Source organism: Lithobates pipiens, unplaced genomic scaffold (genome assembly GCF_037356315.1).
Source record: "Lithobates pipiens isolate NorthernLeopardFrog02 unplaced genomic scaffold, aLitPip1_a1.2 Scaffold_47, whole genome shotgun sequence".
In the NCBI taxonomy this organism is placed as follows: domain Eukaryota; kingdom Metazoa; phylum Chordata; class Amphibia; order Anura; family Ranidae; genus Lithobates; species Lithobates pipiens.
In genome coordinates this window covers 3,150,768-3,173,160 of record NW_027507871.1, presented here as the reverse complement: position 1 = coordinate 3,173,160, position 22,393 = coordinate 3,150,768, and the positions used below count along the sequence as shown (strand labels likewise).

General features: G+C 47.5%; 1 protein-coding gene across 3 annotated transcripts in view; it reads right to left on the bottom strand.

Moving 5' to 3' along the window:
- Nucleotides 1-22,393, bottom strand: part of PIANP (PILR alpha associated neural protein) — a 114,621-nt gene that overhangs the window by 77,808 nt on the left and 14,420 nt on the right. For all 3 annotated transcript variants that reach the window (XM_077467122.1, XM_077467121.1, XM_077467123.1), the window contains exons 3-4: nucleotides 1,324-1,907; nucleotides 1,157-1,238 (exon numbers count right to left, since the gene is read on the bottom strand). In XM_077467122.1, the coding sequence (XP_077323248.1) occupies nucleotides 1,157-1,238; nucleotides 1,324-1,907 (666 nt within the window). The remainder of the gene's footprint in view (nucleotides 1-1,156; nucleotides 1,239-1,323; nucleotides 1,908-22,393) is intronic.

Genomic DNA, 22,393 nt, shown 5'->3' with positions numbered 1-22,393 from the left:
GCACATGCGCATGTGCTACTTGCAGACAGTGGCACCCATGCCGCCAAAGCCTTATTGTGCTGCAGACAGTGCCACCCATGCTATAATGTGTGGCAGACAGTGCCACCCATGACACTAATGCCATAGCGCATGTGCTGCCTACCGAAAGTGTCACCCATGCCGCCAATGCCATATTGTGCTGCAGACAGTGCCACCCATGCTATAATGTGCTGCAGACAGTGCCACCCATGACACTAATGCCATAGCGCATGTGCTGCCTACCGAAAGTGTCACCCATGCCGCCAATGCCATATTGTGCTGCAGACAGTGCCACCCATGCTATAATGTGCTGCAGACAGTGCCACCCATGACACTAATGCCATAGCGCATGTGCTGCCTACCGAAAGTGTCACCCATGCCGCCAATGCCATATTGTGCTGCAGATAGTGCCACCCATGCTGCCAATAATGCCATTGGCAGCATGGGGGGCACTGTCTGTGCAGGCAGCACATGTGTTATGGCATTAGCGTCATGGGTGGCACTGTCTGCAGCACATTATGGCATTGGCGGCATGGGTGGCACTGTCTGTGCAGGCAGCACATGTGTTATGGCATTAGCGTCATGGGTGTCACTGTCTGCAGCACATTATGGCATTGGCTGCAAGCAGCAAATGCTTTATGGCCCATAACACATGTACTACCTGCAGACAGTGCCACCCATGCCGCCAATGCCATAATGTATAGATGCTGCTGCAGTAGTAATGGATCTGGGGTTGGTGGGGACGATGTTTGGTCATGGTGGCTGGAGGATTTTTTTATTTATTTTTTATACTTTAATTAGTTCTCTTTCCAGGTTGCCCAGTCCCCCCTGCTGGTCGGGCCCGGTACAACAGGGTCAGTTGTACTGGCCTATCAGCGGCCCTGCCCGTGCCCTTCAGCCCAATCCTCCCTTGTCAACCCCCCCAAAGGACAAAATCAAGAGCTAGTTCTGTAATTTGACTGACCAAGCAGTGTATTAGGGGAAAAGAACTGGAACAAGCTCCTGCGATAATGGGAAGAACGGGTCCCCGAGGGGATTTGAAGCCAGGCTGCTTCCAGCTTTGCTAAGCTCTTCACAACATATATCATTTAATGACCTTAATGTGATGTGACAGATGAATCCTCATCTATATACTCACCAGAATTTGATGATTATGCCAGTAGCCACCAACACAATAAGCACAGAGATGACGATGGTGACGTAAAGCTGAGGGTCAGTCCCTGGAGAGAGAGAAGACTGATGTATGAGACTGTAAGGTGTTTCCATTTTTGACACTTTTTTATTTTTTTTTAACACACGACTGACCTTCTTGTAGCGGAGGAAAGCCATGAGGTCTCAGAGTAGTAGGCACCCCTTTCAGGTCCAGTCCTCGCGCTGGTTCGTCGCGCTCCAACAAGCCCCACTCGCGATGGTAGTAAGGACGAGGGGTGGAAGAAGCTGAACTTTGTGCCCCTTCCTCGTCTGAGACAGTTGGGTCCCACAAGATGGCCCAAGGGTATTGCGAAGGAAGAACCGCTCCTTCCAGGGCCACGGGGAAGAACAGGCTGGACGCTTCAGACTGACGTTTGCCCCGTGTGGGCACAGATTGCTGATGGGGGTGCTGCTGGGTGTTCCTGTGGGGGAAGTATGTGATCTTTGGTGGCACATTCTGTGACTGAACTATGGGGAAAACAAGCTGAGGGCTGGAAATGTGGGAGTTTCCTGAGGGTTGTTTAGTAGGATGGAAGGAGGCGTGTAAATGCTGGTGGGCAGCTTGGTGGGGAGAGGATGTTGGGCGTATTGCCCCATGGTGGTGACATTTTGTGGGGTGTAGGGGTCGAGGAAGTGAAGAACATGTGCTTGAAAGAAGTAAAGAATAGAAAATGCAGTAGATGAAACCACAGCCAGACCTGAGAGAAAAGGGGGGGGGGGGGGTTAGTACATTTAGTAGACACCGACTCTTATCCTAGCCCTCCATTAGTTCTCTAACATTGTTCCTTAGTTGGCACTTGTCCATAATGTCTGGCTATCCTCAACTTGCCCTTCAGCTGTCTGCTGTCATTCATTTCTTTGCACACAAACCTCATCTAAAAATAATTGAATGCCTTCATAAATTTTGAGCTGGTGGAAACGGCTGCTTCCACGTTCACTGAGCAGCCTAACAATCTTATTAAATACATTGTACCATTGTATCGCTGAACAATGCACATTTTACCCTTGCCTCCCCATTGGCTGCAATGTCCTGTGCGTCCTATCATCTGCTTTCCCGAAATCTTCACATTCCACCATTCTTCTCCGCACACCCCACAGGCTAACATTGCTTTCCTGCACGTTGGAACGTTGCTTACCCACATACTGTACACTCCAATATTGCTTTCCTGCACACTGTATACTCAAACATTGCTTTCCCAAACACTATACATGCTAATATTGCTTTCCTGCACATGGAAGACTCTAACATCGCTTTTCCACACGCTGTACATTCTAACATTGCTTTCCCGAAAACTCTAAATTATAACATAACAGCTTTCCAACACATTGAACACTAACACCACATTTTCACACACTGCACACTCAAACATTGCTTTCCTGCACTCCGTACACTCGGACATTGCTTTCCTGCACTCCGTACACTCGGACATTGCTTTCCTGCACACCGTACACTCGGACATTGCTTTCCTGCACACCGTACACTCGGACATTGCTTTCCTGCACACCGTACACTCGGACATTGCTTTCCTGCACACCGTACACTCGGACATTGCTTTCCTGCACACCGTACACTCGGACATTGCTTTCCTGCACACCGTACACTCGAACATTGCTTTCCTGCACACCGTACACTCGGACATTGCTTTCCTGCACACCGTACACTCGGACATTGCTTTCCTGCACACCGTACACTCGAACATTGCTTTCCTGCACACCGTACACTCGGACATTGCTTTCCTGCACACCGTACACTCGAACATTGCTTTCCTGCACACCGTACACTCGAACATTGCTTTCCTGCACTCCGTACACTCGAACATTGCTTTCCTGCACACCGTACACTCGGACATTGCTTTCCTGCACACCGTACACTCGAACATTGCTTTCCTGCACTCCGTACACTCGAACATTGCTTTCCTGCACTCCGTACACTCGAACATTGCTTTCCTGCACACCGTACACTCGAACATTGCTTTCCTGCACTCCGTACACTCGAACATTGCTTTCCTGCACTCCGTACACTCGAACATTGCTTGCCTGCACTCCGTACACTCGAATATTGCTTTTCCTGCACTCCGTACACCTGAACATTGCTTTCTTGCACACCGTACACTCGAACATTGCTTTCCTGCACACCGTACACTCGAACATTGCTTTCCTGCACACCGTACACTCGCACATTGCTTTCCTGCACTCCGTACACTCGGACATTGCTTTCCTGCACACCGTACACTCGAACATTGCTTTCCTGCACACCGTACACTCGAACATTGCTTTCCTGCACACCGTACACTCGGACATTGCTTTCCTGCACACCGTACACTCGAACATTGCTTTCCTGCACACCGTACACTCGGACATTGCTTTCCTGCACTCCGTACACTCGGACATTGCTTTCCTGCACACCGTACACTCGAACATTGCTTTCCTGCACACCGTACACTCGAACATTGCTTTCCTGCACACCGTACACTCGGACATTGCTTTCCTGCACACCGTACACTCGAACATTGCTTTCCTGCACACCGTACACTCGAACATTGCTTTCCTGCACTCCGTACACTCGAACATTGCTTTCCTGCACACCGTACACTCGGACATTGCTTTCCTGCACACCGTACACTCGAACATTGCTTTCCTGCACTCCGTACACTCGAACATTGCTTTCCTGCACTCCGTACACTCGAACATTGCTTTCCTGCACACCGTACACTCGAACATTGCTTTCCTGCACTCCGTACACTCGAACATTGCTTTCCTGCACTCCGTACACTTGAACATTGCTTGCCTGCACTCCGTACACTCGAATATTGCTTTTCCTGCACTCCGTACACTCGAATATTGCTTTTCCTGCACTCCGTACACCTGAACATTGCTTTCTTGCACACCGTACACTCAAATGCCCTGTACACACCGTCGGAAATTCTGACGGAAAAGGTCCGATTGGATTATATCGTTTGAAAATCCAATCATGTGAGGGCTCTAACGGATTTTTTCTGTCGGAAATTCTGACTGAAAAAATTTGAGAGCAGGATCTAAAATTTTCCGTCAAAAAAATCTGATCTGACTTTTTCCAATTGTTTGTAGAGAATTCTGATGGACAAATTGCCACACATGCTCAGATCAAATTATGAGACCAAAGCTATTGGCTACTAGCCTCTACGTTTTCCCGTCGTACGGAACTAACGTGACCACGTTCCGAACGATCAGATTTTCTGACAACTTTGTCTGACCGAGTGTATGCAACACCAGTTTCGGACAAAATCCATCGGATTTTGTGGTCGGAATGTCCGACCCGTGTGTACAAGGCATAACATTGCTTTCCTGCACACCATACACTGGAACATTGCTTTCCTGCACACCGTACACTCAAACATTGCTTTCCTGCACACCGTACACTTGAACATTGCTTCCCGCACACTGTACACTCAGACATTTCTCTCCTGGACACTTGGACATTGCTTTCCTGCACTCTGTACACTACAACATTGCTTTCCTGCACACTGTACACTCGGACATTGCTTTCCTGCACACTGTACACTCGGACATTGCTTTCCTGCACATCGTACACTCGAACATTGCTTTCCTGCACATCGTACACTCGGGCATTACTTTCCTGCACATCGTACACTCGAACATTGCTTTCCTGCACATCGTACACTTGAACATTGCTCTCCTGCACACCGTACACTCGGACATTGCTTTCCTGCACACCGTACACTCGGACATTGCTTTCCTGCACACCATACACTCGGACATTGCTTTCCTGCACACTGTACACTCGGACATTGCTCTCCTGCACACCGTACACTCGGACATTGCTTTCCTGCACACCATACACTCGGACATTGCTTTCCTGCACACTGTACACTCGGACATTGCTTTCCTGCACACTGTACACCCGGACATTGCTTTCCTGCACACCATACACTCGGACATTGCTCTCCTGCACACTGTACACTCGGACATTGCTTTCCTGCACACTGTACACTCGGACATGGCTTTCCTGCACTGTACACTCGGACATTGCTCTCCTGCACACTGTACACTCGGACATTGCTCTCCTGCACACTGTACACTCGGACATTGCTCTCCTGCACACTGTACACTCGGACATTGCATTTCCACACACTGTACATTGTAATATTGCTTTTCTGAAATTTCCAAATTATAGCATTGCTTTCCAACACATTGATCACTAAAACATCACATTTTCACACACTGTACACTCGGACATTGCTTTGCTGCACACCGTACGTTTGAATATCGCTCTCCTCCACACTGTACACTTGGACATTGCTCTCCTGCTCACTGTACACTTGAACATTGCTCTCCTGCACACTGTACACTCGGACATTGCTCTCCTCCACACTGTACACTTGGACATTGCTCTCCTCCACACTGTACACTTGGACATTGCTTTCCTGCTCACTGTACACTTGAACATTGCTCTCCTGCACACTGTACACTCGGACATTGCTCTCCTGCACACTTTACACTGGGACATTGCTTTCCTGCACACTGTACACTCGGACATTGCTTTCCTGCACACAGTACACTCGAACATTGCTTTCCTGCACATCATACACTTGAACATTGCTTTCTTGCACACCGTACACTCGGGCATTGCTCTCCTGTACACTGTACACTCGGACATTGCTCTCCTGTACACTGTACACTCGGACATTGCTTTCCTGCACACTGTACACTTGAACATTGCTCTCCTGTACACTGTACACTCGGACATTGCTCTCCTGTACACTGTACACTTGGACATTGCTCTCCTGTACACTGTACACTTGGACATTGCTCTCCTGTACACTGTACACTTGAACATTGCTCTCCTGTACACTGTACACTCGGACATTGCTCTCCTGCACACTGTACACTTGGACATTGCTCTCCTGCTCACTGTACACTTGAACATTGCTCTCCTGCACACTGTACACTCGGACATTGCTCTCCTGCACACTGTACACTCGGACATTGCTCTCCTGCACACTGTACACTCGGACATTGCTCTCCTGCACACTGTACACTTGGACATTGCTCTCCTGCACACTGTACACTCGGACATTGCTCTCCTGCACACTGTACACTCGGACATTGCTCTCCTGCACACTGTACACTGGGACATTGCTCTCCTGCTCACTGTACACTTGAACATTGCTCTCCTGCACACTGTACACTCGGACATTGCTCTCCTGCACACTGTACACTCGGACATTGCTCTCCTGCACACTGTACACTTGGACATTGCTCTCCTGCACACTGTACACTTGAACATTGCTCTCCTGCACACTGTACACTCGGACATTGCTCTCCTGCACACTGTACACTTGAACATTGCTCTCCTGCACACTGTACACTTGAACATTGCTCTCCTGCACACTGTACACTCAGACATTGCTCTCCTGCACACTGTACACTTGAACATTGCTCTCCTGCACACTGTACACTTGAACATTGCTCTCCTGCACACTGTACACTCAGACATTGCATTTCCACACACTGTACATTGTAATATTGCTTTTCTGAAATTTCCAAATTATAGCATTGCTTTCCAACACATAGATCACTAAAACATCACATTTTCACACATTGTACACTCGGACATTGCTTTGCTGCACACCGTACGTTTGAATATCGCTCTCCTCCACACTGTACACTTGGACATTGCTCTCCTGCTCACTGTACACTTGAACATTGCTCTCCTGCACACTGTACACTCGGACATTGCTTTCCTGCACACAGTACACTCGAACATTGCTTTCCTGCACATCATACACTTGAACATTGCTTTCTTGCACACCGTACACTCGGGCATTGCTCTCCTGTACACTGTACACTCGGACATTGCTTTCCTGCACACTGTACACTTGAACATTGCTCTCCTGCACACTGTACACTCGGACATTGCTCTCCTGTACACTGTACACTCGGACATTGCTCTCCTGTACACTGTACACTTGGACATTGCTCTCCTGTACACTGTACACTTGAACATTGCTCTCCTGTACACTGTACACTTGAACATTGCTCTCCTGCACACTGTACACTCGGACATTGCTCTCCTGCACACTGTACACTCGGACATTGCTCTCCTGCACACTGTACACTGGGACATTGCTCTCCTGCACACTGTACACTGGGACATTGCTCTCCTGCACACTGTACACTCGGACATTGCTCTCCTGCACACTGTACACTCGGACATTGCTCTCCTGCACACTGTACACTGGGACATTGCTCTCCTGCACACTGTACACTCGGACATTGCTCTCCTGCACACTGTACACTCGGACATTGCTTTCCTGCACACTGTACACTCGGACATTGCTCTCCTGCACACTGTACACTGGGACATTGCTCTCCTGCACACTGTACACTCGGACATTGCTCTCCTGCACACTGTACACTCGGACATTGCTTTCCTGCACACTGTACACTCGGACATTGCTCTCCTGCACACTGTACACTCGGACATTGCTCTCCTGCACACTGTACACTGGGACATTGCTCTCCTGCTCACTGTACACTTGAACATTGCTCTCCTGCACACTGTACACTTGGACATTGCTCTCCTGTACACTGTACACTCGGACATTGCTCTCCTGCACACTGTACACTTGAACATTGCTCTCCTGCACACTGTACACTCGGACATTGCTCTCCTGCACACTGTACACTTGGACATTGCTTTCCTGCACACTGTACACTCGGACATTGCTCTCCTGCACACTGTACACTCGGACATTGCTCTCCTGCACACTGTACACTGGGACATTGCTCTCCTGCACACTGTACACTCGGACATTGCTCTCCTGCACACTGTACACTCGGACATTGCTTTCCTGCACACTGTACACTCGGACATTGCTTTCCTGCACACTGTACACTTGGACATTGCTCTCCTGCACACTGTACACTCGGACATTGCTCTCCTGCACACTGTACACTCGGACATTGCTCTCCTGCACACTGTACACTTGGACATTGCTCTCCTGCACACTGTACACTTGGACATTGCTCTCCTGCACACTGTACACTCGGACATTGCTCTCCTGCACACTGTACACTCGGACATTGCTCTCCTGCACACTGTACACTGGGACATTGCTCTCCTGCACACTGTACACTCGGACATTGCTCTCCTGCACACTGTACACTTGGACATTGCTCTCCTGCACACTGTACACTTGAACATTGCTCTCCTGCACACTGTACACTTGAACATTGCTCTCCTGCACACTGTACACTCGGACATTGCTCTCCTGCACACTGTACACTCGGACATTGCTCTCCTGCACACTGTACACTTGGACATTGCTCTCCTGCACACTGTACACTTGGACATTGCTCTCCTGCACACTGTACACTCGGACATTGCTCTCCTGCACACTGTACACTCGGACATTGCTCTCCTGCACACTGTACACTTGGACATTGCTCTCCTGCACACTGTACACTCGGACATTGCTCTCCTGCACACTGTACACTCAGACATTGCTCTCCTGCACACTGTACACTCAGACATTGCTCTCCTGCACACTGTACACTCAGACATTGCTCTCCTGCACACTGTACACTCAGACATTGCTTTCCTGCACACTGTACACTCGGACATTGCTCTCCTGCACACTGTACACTCGGACATTGCTTTCCTGTACACTGTACACTTGGACATTGCTCTCCTGCACACTGTACACTCGGACATTGCTCTCCTGCACACTGTACACTCAGACATTGCTCTCCTGCACACTGTACACTCAGACATTGCTTTCCTGCACACTGTACACTTGGACATTGCTCTCCTGCACACTGTACACTTGGACATTGCTCTCCTGCACACTGTACACTCGGACATTGCTCTCCTGCACACTGTACACTCGGACATTGCTCTCCTGCACACTGTACACTTGGACATTGCTCTCCTGCACACTGTACACTTGGACATTGCTCTCCTGCACACTGTACACTCAGACATTGCTTTCCTGCACACTGTACACTCGGACATTGCTCTCCTGCACACTGTACACTCGGACATTGCTCTCCTGCACACTGTACACTCGGACATTGCTCTCCTGCACACTGTACACTCGGACATTGCTCTCCTGCACACTGTACACTCGGACATTGCTCTCCTGCACACTGTACACTTGGACATTGCTCTCCTGCACACTGTACACTCGGACATTGCTCTCCTGCACACTGTACACTCAGACATTGCTTTCCTGCACACTGTACACTCGGACATTGCTCTCCTGCACACTGTACACTCGGACATTGCTCTCCTGCACACTGTACACTCGGACATTGCTCTCCTGCACACTGTACACTCGGACATTGCTCTCCTGCACACTGTACACTCGGACATTGCTCTCCTGCACACTGTACACTCGGACATTGCTTTCCTGTACACTGTACACTCGGACATTGCTTTCCTGCACACCGTACACTCGGACATTGCTCTCCTGCACACTGGAACATTGCTCTCCTTAATGCTGCTTACCCACACACTGTACACTTTCAACATAAAAAATAAAAATAAAATGTGCTTGTGCAACAATCATTAATCATAAAATATTCATACCCCTTAAAATTTTCCACATCTTGTCATGTTACAATCAAAAAGGTTAAGGTTTTTTATTGGGATTTTATGTGATAGACTGACACAAAGTGGCACATAGTTTTAAAGCGGAAAGAAAATAATAAATATTGTTAAAATATATTTTTACGAATAAATATGTGAAAATTGTGGGGTGGGGGGGCATTTGTATGGCATCCCCTTTACTCTGATACCCCTAACCCAAATCTAGTGGAACCAATTGTCGTCAAAAGTCACCTAATTAGTAAATAGAGTCCCCCTGTGTGTAATTGAATCTCAGTAAAAATACGGCCGTTCTGTGAAGCCCTCAGAGGATTGTTAGAGAACCTTAGTGAACAAACAGCATCATGAAGGCCAAGGAACACACCAGGCAGGTCAGGGATGAAGTTGTGGAGAAGTATAAAGCAGGGGTGGGTTATAATAAAATCTCCCCCAAGCTTTGACCATCTCACGGAGCTCTGTTCAATCCATCATCGGAAAATGGAAAGAGTATGGCACAACCGCAAACCTACCAAGACATGGCCGTCCACCTAAACTGACCGGGCCGGGCAAGGAGAGCATTCCTCAGAGAAGAGCCAAGAGGTCCATGGTAACTCTGGAGGAGCTGCAGAGATCCACAGCTCAGGGGGGAGAATCTGTCCACAGGACAACTATTAGTCATCTCTCCACAAATCTGCCCTTTATGGAGGAGTGACAAGAAGAAAGACATTGGAGAAAGAAAGTCATAAGAAGTCCTGTTTGTAGTTTGTGAGAAGCCATGTGGGGGAGGGGGCAGCAAACATGTGGAAGAAGGTGATCTGGTCAGAGGAGACCAAAATTCTACTTTATGGCCTAAAAGTAAAACGCTATGTGTGGGGAAAACTAACACCGCCCATCCCCCGAACACACCATCCCCACCGTGAGACATGGTGGTGGCAGCATCATGTGGTGGGGATGGTTTTCTTCAGCAGGGACAGGGAAGCTGGTCAGAGTTGATGGGAAGATGGATGGAGACAAATACAGGACAATCTTAGAAGAAAACCTGTTAGAGTCGGCAGAAGACTTGAGACCGGGGCGGAGGTTCCCCTTCCAGCAGGACAACGACCCGAAACATCCAGCCAGAGCTACAATGGAATGGTTTAGATCAGGGATATGCAATTAGTGGACCTCCAGCTGTTGCAAAACGGCAAGTCCCATCATGCCTCTGCCTCTGGGTGTCATGCTTGTGGCTGACAGTCTTGCTGTGCCTCGTGGGAATTGTAGTTCTGCAACAGCTGGAGGTCCACTAATTGCAGATCCCTGGTTTAGATCAAAGCATATTCATGTGTTAGAATGGCCCAGTCACAGTCCAGACCTAAATCCCATTGAGAATCTGTGGGGAGACTTGGAAATTGCTGATCACAGACGCTCTCCATCCAATCTGACAGAGCTTGAGATATTTTACAAAGAAGAAGAATGGGCAGAAATGTCCTCTCTAGATGGGCAAAGCTGGTAGAGACACCCCCAAAAAGACTTGTAGAGAAAGGGGGTTCTACAAAGTATTGACTCTGGGGGGGAGCCATACAAATGCCCCTCCCCCACACTTTTCACATATTTATTTGTATAATTTTCCTTCCACTTCACAATTATGTGACACTTTGTGTTGGTCTATCACATAAAATCCCAATAAAAGACATTTATGGTTTTGGTTGTCACATGACAAGATGTGGGGAATTTCAAGGGGTATGAATACTTTATCCAGGCACTGCAAGGGGAGTTTTACTAAAACAGATGCACTTTGAATCTAATACAGCTGTGCATGGCAGACAATCGGCTTCTGACTTCAGCTTGATCAATGAAGCTTTGACAATAAAACCTGGAAGCTGATTGGCTTCTATGCAGAGCTGCAATCAGGTTTTGCTGACCGCAGTTTTAGTAAATCTCCCCTTCTGTGTATCACTCACAGAACTTTGACTTCATCAAACAAACAATAAACTCTGGAGGGTGGAGTTTACGGAGTGACATCACGCCCGCCGGCTCTGCTGCGGTGAGCGGGCAGCCGTTCTAATACATGTCATTGCCCGAGGCTGTTCCTGAACTTCAGGGAAGTGCTCCCATTTGATGTTACATGCTGGTGCTCTCTGTATTTATACGAGTAAACGTGATGCTCGGCTATTTAAAAAAAAATGTCTTTAAAACAGAGAGCATTAGATGCGGTTTTATTTTTTTGAGGGGCAGTTGCGGAGTTTGATCGAAAAAACAAAAAAAAACCTTATGGATGGGCCTGGAATAGATTTTCTGGGCAAGATCCTAGTTTCCATTGTGGGTGGAGAGACGGAGCAACGTTCTGCTCGCACCACACACTACCCGCTGTCACCTCTTTTACATCTGAAGTCAGTTCCAAGGTGAACATGTAGGCGAGCGGTAGAGAGTTGCGTGGGTGGTCGTCACGTCCTCCATGTTTCCCTCCTCGTTGGCTGCCAAGCAAGGGTCACGTGAGAGGCCTACCCCTGGGGTGGGTTCTTCTGGGCTACGCTAGGCACTTTGTGTAGGGTTACTTTACCACACATGGGGTACCTTTTTAGCTTCATTCCATTTTCTTCAATGGCCTGGGACAAGGCTGAGGCTGCCGTGGGGGAATAGTCCAGCTTTAAGGTGGCCTCTACCCTTAGAGATGAATGTACACCATGTACACTGGCACTGCAACAGTTCTCCAGTAGAGATGAGCTCGGTGTTTGACTCCAACATCGTCTGTTCGGCGACTTCAGAACTTTGTGGACCGTTCGCACCAAATTTGCTTGGTACGAACGGCCCACAACGCACTACTACGCCATCACAGTGCATTGCTGGCTCATGATTGGCCAAGCATGCACTGTGACCCCGCATGCTTGGCCAATCACAGCGCCGGCAGCGAGGAGAGCCATAATTGGCCACAGGCAGGATGCCAGAACAACATTTTGGTGCTTGTAGTAATTTGGTTGTTTCCGGACATCTCAACTAGAAGGTATTCTGATCAGAATCCAGTCAGACAATGCTACAGCCATGGCATACATCAACTATCAACAATATCGACAATAAGGAGGAACAAAGAGTCTTGTCATGGAAAGAGAAGTAGAAAGGATTCTGTCGTAGGCAGAAATTCATGTTCCAGCCACTTTTCACATCCCAGGCATAGACAATTGGCAGGCGGACTACCTCAGCCAACAGACTTGGACCAGGGGGAATGATCCCTACACCCAGTAGTGTTCCAGAGAATGCCTCACAGGTGGGGGATGATGGATGTGGTTCTTCAGGTCTTCAGATACAACAACAAACTGTTCAGGTTGATCTCCAGGTGAGGGATCCCCCGGTGAAGGCAGTGGATATTCTGGTGGGTCCATAAGATCAGTACAACCTGATCAAGATGGAGGGCATTCTGAGGATCTGTATAGCTCTGAATTGGCCCAGATAGATGTGCTACTCTGACCCGATCAGAATTCTGGTAGATACTCCATGGTCTTCCTCAGATTAACGGGTTCTTCTGTCCCAAGAACTGGTTGACCCTCCTGCTTCATAGTCACTGGCTTTATCGGCTCTGATTTGGTTATTCTTCTAATATTAAAAGACATATAATCCACTTCCTACAAGGTCCATCGCAAATAGAAGTTATGCTTTGCTTGGTGCAAGGAAAGAAACTTTCATCCCAGAAAATACTGGCCGGGACAAATCCTGACCTTTTTTTGGAATCGGGTCTGGATCAAGAATTGGACCCGAGTGATATCAAAGGTCTGATCATCTCACGTTTGCAGTTTTCTTCCAAAGACTACGAGCCACTCGTTCTTTGATGAAATCCTTCATCTGGGGTGTTTATCGTGAGGCTCTACCTGTAGTGCCCAACTGTGAGTGTTACCTGTAGTGCCCACCTGTGAGTGCTCTACCTGTAGTGCCCACCTGTGAGTGCTCTACCTGTAGTGCCCACCTGTGAATGTTACCTGTAGTGCCCACCTGTGAGGCTCTACCTGTAGTGCCCACCTGTGAGGCTCTACCTGTAGTGCCCACCTGTGAGGCTCTACCTGTAGTGCCCACCTGTGAGTGTTACCTGTAGTGCCCACCTGTGAGTGCTCTACCTGTAGTGCCCACCTGTGAGTGTTACCTGTAGTGCCCACCTGTGAGTGCTCTACCTGTAGTGCCCACCTGTGAGTGCTCTACCTGTAGTGCCCAACTGTGAGTGTTACCTGTAGTGCCCACCTGTGAGTGCTCTACCTGTAGTGCCCACCTGTGAATGTTACCTGTAGTGCCCACCTGTGAGGCTCTACCTGTAGTGCCCACCTGTGAGGCTCTACCTGTAGTGCCCACCTGTGAGGCTCTACCTGTAGTGCCCACCTGTGAGTGTTACCTGTAGTGCCCACCTGTGAGTGCTCTACCTGTAGTGCCCACCTGTGAGTGTTACCTGTAGTGCCCACCTGTGAGTGCTCTACCTGTAGTGCCCACCTGTGAGTGCTCTACCTGTAGTGTCCACCTGTGAGTGTTACCTGTAGTGCCCACCTGTGAGGCTCTACCTGTAGTGCCCACCTGTGAGGCTCTACCTGTAGTGCCCACCTGTGAGTGCTCTACCTGTAGTGCCCACCTGTGAGTGCTCTACCTGTAGTGCCCACCTGTGAGTGCTCTACCTGTAGTGCCCACCTGTGAGTGTTACCTGTAGTGCCCACCTGTGAGTGTCTCCTTGGGATTTTAATTTAGTTCCCTCAGCACTTCAAAAAATGCCCTTTCAACCTATCGGGAATATTCCTCTTACTACACTCACAAACAAGGCCGTTTTCCTTGCTGCCATTACCTCTGCGAGGCATGTGTCTGCACCTTTGACCTGTAAAGAGACATTTCTAGGCTTACATGAGGATAAGGTGGCATTAAGGCCTGCGGCCCCCCTTGTTTCCCAAGGTTGCAATGACCTTTCACCTTAACCAGGACATTGCGCTTCCATCCCAGTTCATGAAAAGGAGATTTTCCTTCTCTGTCTGGATGTGGTCCAAGCTGTGCATGTCTTCCTCACCGCCACTGCGTCCATCGGAAAGACCGACACCTCATCATCCCTAATGGTCTCCATAAAGGGGAACCAGCTTCTTCTTCCACCATTTCTCGGTACCTCAGACATTTTAACATCACTTTTCTGCACACTGTACACTCCGACATTGCTTTCCTGCAAACTCTACATTCAAGCTTTGCTTTTACACACACTTTACACCCCAACATTGCTTCTGGCACAGTGTACACCCCAACATTGCTTCTGGAACAGTGTACACCCCAACATTGCTTCTGGTACACTGTACACCCCAACATTGCTTCTGGCACAGTGTACACCCCAACATTGCTTCTGGCACAGTGTACACCCCAACATTGCTTCTGGAACAGTGTACACCCCAACATTGCTTCTGGTACACTGTACACCCCAACATTGCTTCTGGAACAGTGTACACCCCAACATTGCTTCTGGTACACTGTACACCCCAACATTGCTTCTGGCACAGTGTACACCCCAGCATTGCTTCTGGCACAGTGTACACCCCAACATTGCTTCTGGCACAGTGTACACCCCAACATTGCGTCTGGCACAGTGTACACCCCAACATTGCGTCTGGCACAGTGTACACCCCAGCATTGCTTCTGGCACAGTGTACACCCCAACATTGCTTCTGGCACACTGTACACCCCAACATTGCTTCTGGCACAGTGTACACCCCAGCATTGCTTCTGGCACAGTGTACACCCCAACATTGCTTCTGGCACAGTGTACACCCCAACATTGCTTCTGGCACACTGTACACCCCAACATTGCTTCTGGCACAGTGTACACCCCAACATTGCATCTGGCACAGTGTACACCCCAGCATTGCTTCTGGCACAGTGTACACCCCAACATTGCTTCTGGCACAGTGTACACCCCAGCATTGCTTCTGGCACAGTGTACACCCCAACATTGCTTCTGGCACAGTGCACACCCCAACATTGCTTCTGGCACACTGTACACCCCAACATTGCTTCTGGCACAGTGTACACCCCAACATTGCTTCTGGCACACTGTACACCCCAACATTGCTTCTGGCACACTGTACACCCCAACATTGCTCCTGGCACAGTGTACACCCCAACATTGCTTCTGGCACAGTGTACTCTCCAACATTGCTTCTGGCACAGTGTACACCCCAACATTGCTACTAGCACAGTGTACACCCCAACATTGCTACTAGCACAGTGTACACCCCAACATTGCTTCTGGCACAGTGTACAGCCCAGCAATGCTTCTAGCACAGTGTACACCCCAACATTGCTTCTGGCACAGTGTACACCCTAACATTGCTTCTGGCACAGTGCACACCCCAACAATTCTTCTAGCACAGTGTACACCCCCAACAATGCTTCTAGCACAGTGTACACCCCAACATTGCTTCTGGCACAGTGTACACCCCAACATTGCTTCTGGCATAGTGTACAGCCCAGCAATGCTTCTAGCACAGTGTACACCCCAACATTGCTTCTGGCACAGTGTACACCCCAGCATTGCTTCTGGCACAGTGTACACCCCAACATTGCTTCTGGCACAGTGTACACCCCAACATTGCTTCTGGCACAGTGTACACCCCAGCATTGCTTCTGGCACAGTGTACACCCCAACATTGCTTCTGGCACACTGTACACCCCAACATTGCTTCTGGCACAGTGTACACCCCAACATTGCTTCTGGCACACTGTACACCCCAACATTGCTTCTGGCACAGTGTACACCCCAGCATTGCTCCTGGCACAGTGTACACCCCAACATTGCTTCTGGCACAGTGTACTCTCCAACATTGCTTCTGGCACAGTGCACACCCCAACATTGCTTCTAGCACAGTGTACACCCCAACATTGCTACTAGCACAGTGTACACCCCAACATTGCTTCTGGCACAGTGTACAGCCCAGCAATGCTTCTAGCACAGTGTACACCCCAACATTGCTTCTGGCACAGTGTACAGCCCAGCAATGCTTCTAGCACAGTGTACACCCCAACATTGCTTCTGGCACAGTGTACACCCCAACATTGCTTCTGGCACAGTGTACACCCCAACATTGCTTCTGGCACAGTGTACAGCCCAGCAATGCTTCTAGCACAGTGTACACCCCAACATTGCTTCTGGCACAGTGTACAGCCCAGCAATGCTTCTAGCACAGTGTACACCCCAACATTGCTTCTGGCACAGTGTACACCCCAACATTGCTTCTGGCACAGTGTACACCCCAACATTGCTTCTGGCACAGTGTACACCCCAACATTGCTTCTGGCACAGTGTACAGCCCAGCAATGCTTCTAGCACAGTATACACCCCAACATTGCTTCTGGCACAGTGTACAGCCCAGCAATTCTTCTAGCACAGTGTACACCCCAACATTGCTTCTGGCACAGTATACACCCCAACATTGCTTCTGGCACAGTGTACACCCCAACATTGCTTCTGGCACAGTGTACACCCCAACATTGCTTCTGGCACAGTGTACACCCCAACATTGCTTTCCTTCACCCGGTCCACTCTAACATTGCTTTCCTGAAAACTGTACACCCCAACATTGCTTTCTCACACACCTTACATTTTAACATTTACACTCATACATTGCTTCTGTACACTCTAGTATTGCTTTCCTGTACAATGTTGTTTTCCTACGCACTGAACAATTTAACGTTGGTTTTGCGCACACTTTACACTCTGTACATTGCTTTCATACACACTATATACTCTACCTTCTCACACATTGTACACTCTGTATATTGCTTTCATACACACTATATACTCTACCTTCTCACACATTGTACACTCTGTACATTGTTTTCTCACACTCTGTATACTGTATCTTTGCTTTCCGTCACATGATACGCTCACGCGCTGCTTTTACATGCATTGTACATTCTCACATTGCTTTCCTGCACACTTTACATTCTAAAATGTATTTCCCAAACATTGCACATTTTTATTTTTCTTCCCTGTGGACTTCACATGCTTTACTGCGCACGGTACATTCTAACATTGTCCCCCCCACTTTCTGTACATTGTAGGTCTGAATGCTGCTTTCTCATATACAGTACACTATATACTTCTATATATATTGCTTTCCCATACACCATACATTGATAACCCTTTGCATGCTCTAGCACTGCCACTCTGTCCATTCTAACATTGTTTCCCTGCCATTACCTCCCATTGCTGCTTCCCTGTCATTACCTCCCATTGCTGCTTCCCTGCCATTACCTCCCATTGCTGCTTCCCTGCCATTACCTCCCATTGCTGCTTCCTTGCTGCTTCCCTGCCTACCTTCTACCCTCACATTGCTTCCCTACAACCTGCCTCAGCTAACATTGCTGACTTACACACACACACACTGCTTCTTTCTCTTCTTTCTCCAGCTTATATTATATTATTGTTTCCCTGCACACTTTATATTGTAACATTATTCCATGTTTTTGGGGTTTCTCTCCTGCAGATTTTGTCTCTATACATTGTAGCCTCGCTTCCCTTGTTCTCGACACGTCCAAACTTTGCTTCCCCCCCCCCATAAGCAGCCCAGGATTGCGTCTCTACACCTCATGTATCCCGATATTGCTTTTCTCCCACACTGCACATTCTATAGCGGCTTTCCATCCATGTAAATCTCCTGGCATCCCTTCCCACACTAGCTGTGATTGCAGTGTATATATTGTAATAAGTGTACCCACATTTCACACTCTAGCAGCACTAATTGCTGCCTTTTTATATTGTAATACTGCTTTCCCACAGTGTACAGTCTAGCACAGATGATAGTATCTGTATTGTAATTTTGCTTCCCTGCACTGAACACATTGGAGGTCTGACTTTCCCACGCACTGTTGCTCGCCGGCACGCCGAGGATTGCAGCATCGCCTTCCTATACGCTGCCCATGGTAACAGCGCTCCCCTAACACCGACCATTCATAAAAAGATAATGGACAGGGTGGAAGTTCTAATGTTGCTTCTCAGAGCGCCGAGCGTTCTATTGACGATTCCCCGCGCACTCTTTATCCTGCCATTGCTTTCTCGTATTTTCTAATATTATCCCATTACAGTGGCCATTTTACAATGCCTCACCTAGGCTGCAAGTCGTGATCTTTCTCCATAAGTGAATCCCAATACAATGAGCATTGCTATATCTGTCCTGGCCTTCAGTATCCATGTTCTGCTCTTTACAACAATGCTTTTCTGTATATAGTACATAAAGACTCTCCGTATCCCGACTATTCAACCTTTCTTTGTTTCCCTCATTGAATGTTCAGGCACTGCTCCTTCATGAAATGGAACTTCAACATTATTCCAGCAGAAAGAAAACCATTCTAAATTCCCCATACATCGTGCATTCTTTATCTCAAACTCACCACTCTTCCTTCCTTTATAAATGGAAAATATAAGAGTCCTTCAAAAAAAAAAACAATGACCATTCTAGAATTGCTTGCCACTAAAGTAAGCATTCTAAGATTTCTTGCCTCTGTACTGAGCATTGAGAGTCAGCCCATTCTAACGCTGTAAGATCGCGGCATTGGTGGCGACTAAACCAAAGATGCTAGTATTGCTTGCCTCTACACTAAACACATCGCTTGTCTCTACACTAAACACATTGCTTGCCTCTACACTAAACACATTGCTTGCCTCTAAACTTAACACATTGCCTGCCTCTACACTAAACACATTGCCTGCCTCTACACTAAACACATTGCTTGCCTCTAAACGTAACACATTGCTTGCCCCTACACTAAACACATTGCTTGCCTCCACACTAAACACATTGCTTGCCTCTAAATATAAACACATTGCTTGCCTCTACACTAAACACATTGCTTGCCTCCACACTAAACACATTGCTTGCCTCTAAACTTAACACATTGCCTGCCTCTACACTAAACACATTGCTTGCCTCTAAACGTAACACATTGCTTGCCCCTACACTAAACACATTGCTTGCCTCCACACTAAACACATTGCTTGCCTCTAAATATAAACACATTGCTTGCCTCTACACTAAACACATTGCTTGCCTCCACACTAAACACATTGCTTGCCTCTAAATATAAACACATTGCTTGCCTCTACACTAAACACATTGCTTCCCTCTACACTAAACACATCACTTGCCTCTACACTAAACACATTGCTTGCCTCTAAACTTAACACATTGCTTGCCTCTACACTAAACACATTGCTTGCCCCTACACTAAGCACATTGCTTGCCTCTAAATATAAACACATTGCTTGCCTCTACACTAAACACATTGCTTGCCTCTAAACGTAACACATTGGCTGCCCTTACACTAAACACATTGCTTGCCTCTACACTAAACACATTGCTTGCCTCTACACTAAACACATTGCCTGCCTCTACACCAAACACATTGCCTGCCTCTACACTAAACACATTGCCTGCCTCTACACTAAACACATTGCTTGCCTCTAAACGTAACACATTGGCTGCCCCTACACTAAACACATTGCCTGCCTCTACACTAAACACATTGCTTGCCTCTACACTAAACACATTGCTTGCCTCTACACTAAACACATTGCCTGCCTCTACACCAAACACATTGCCTGCCTCTACACTAAACACATCACTTGCCTCTAAACTAAACACATTGCTTGCCTCTAAATATAACCACATTGCTTGCCTCTAAACTAAACACATCACTTGCCTCTACACTAAACACATTGCTTTCCTCTAAACTAAGCACACTGCTTGCCTCTAAACTAAACACATTGGCTTGCCTCTAAATATAAACACATTGCTTGCCTCTAAATATAAACACACTGCTTGCCTCTAAACTAAACACATTGCTTGCCTCTAGTGCCCAGAACTGGACTGCATACTCCAGGTGAGGCCAGACCAGAGTCTTGTAGAGCGGGAGCATTATCGTTTTATCTCTGGAGTTGATCCCCTTTTTACTACCAATATTCTGTTTGCTTTGTTAGCAGCAGCTGGGCATTGCTGAGCCTATCATCCCCCAGGTCTTTTTCTATCCTGGATCCCCCTAGTCTATAGATTGCATTCAGATTTTTGCTACACAAATGCATGATTTTAAATTTTTAAAATGGCTTGCATCCAGCAGTCTAACATTGTTTACCTCTTGACTAACTACTCTAATATGATTTCCATTGAAATTACCATTCTAGCTTTGCTTGCCTCTAAACGCTTATTGCTTGCCAGTGAAGTGAACTTGCTACAATTGCTTGCCTATAAACGGAACATACTAACATTGCTTTCTTCTATACCAAACAGTCTAACATTGGTTACCTCTAAACTGAGCATTTACACATTGCTTGACTCTGTGCTAAATAATATAACATTGTGTGCCCCTAACTGAGCATTCTAAAATTATTCTTGCTTGTCTCTGAACTGAACATTCAGACATTTCTTGTTCCAAACTGAACACGCTAATGTTACCTTCTACTAAACCAGTCTAACATTGCTTACCTCTAAACTGATCATTCTAATATTGCGTGCCTGTAAACTAAACACTTTATCATTGCTTGCCTCTGAACGTAACATGCTAACATTGCTTGCCTCTGAACGGAACTTTCTAACATTGCTTGCCTCTGAACGGAACATGCTAACATTGCTTGCCTCTGAATGGAACTTTCTAACATTGCTTGCCTCTGAACGGAACTTTCTAACATTGCTTGCCTCTGAAGGTAACATGCTAACATTGTTTTCTTCTAAATCAAAACTCTATAATGTTTCTTGTCTTCAAGCTGAAAAATGTTACATTGCTTGCCTCTGAACTGATTATTGAAACATTGCTTACCTCTAAACAGAGCACACTAGCAATGATTTCTATTAAACCAAGCAGGCTAGCATTCCTGGACTCTAAACTAAACACTTTAGCCTGCTTGCCTCTGAAATTAACATTTTAACATTGCTTGCCTCTAAAGTAGACACTTTATCATTGCTTGCCCCTAATCTAAAAACTCTTTATCATTGCTTGCCTCTGACCTGAACTTGCCAACTTTGTTTTCTTCTAAATTGAACATTGCTTGTCTCTTAACATAACATACTAACATTGTTTCCTTCTAAACCAAACCTCTGTAACATTGCTTGCCTCTAAAACTGAACACCCTAACATTGCTTTCTTTTAAACCAAGCAGTCTACCATTGTTTGCCTCTTGACTAAACACTCTAATGCCGCGTACACACGAGCGGACTTTTCAACATCCAAAGTCCGACGGACTGATTCCGTCAGACTATTCGATCGTGTGTGGGGCTGCAACGGACTTTTGATTCGCAAAAGTCTGACGGACTTTAGAAATGGAACATGCTTCAAATTTTTCCGACGGAACTCCGCCGGACCCAGTTCCTACCGAAAAATTCGCTCGTGTGTATGCTATTCCGACGGACTAAAACCGACGCTAGGGCAGCTATTGGCTACTGGCTATGAACTTCCTTATTCGAGTCCAGTCGTACGTCATCATGTTCCAATCCGTCGGAGTTTAGTGTGATTGTGTCAGGAATCCGTCCGTTCCGTGCGATCGGCTCTCCGTTCGCGCACGCGCGTTCGTGCCGGTGGGTCGTCGTGGGCACGAGCGTCTTCCGACGCGCGCTGGTGCACGTCGTT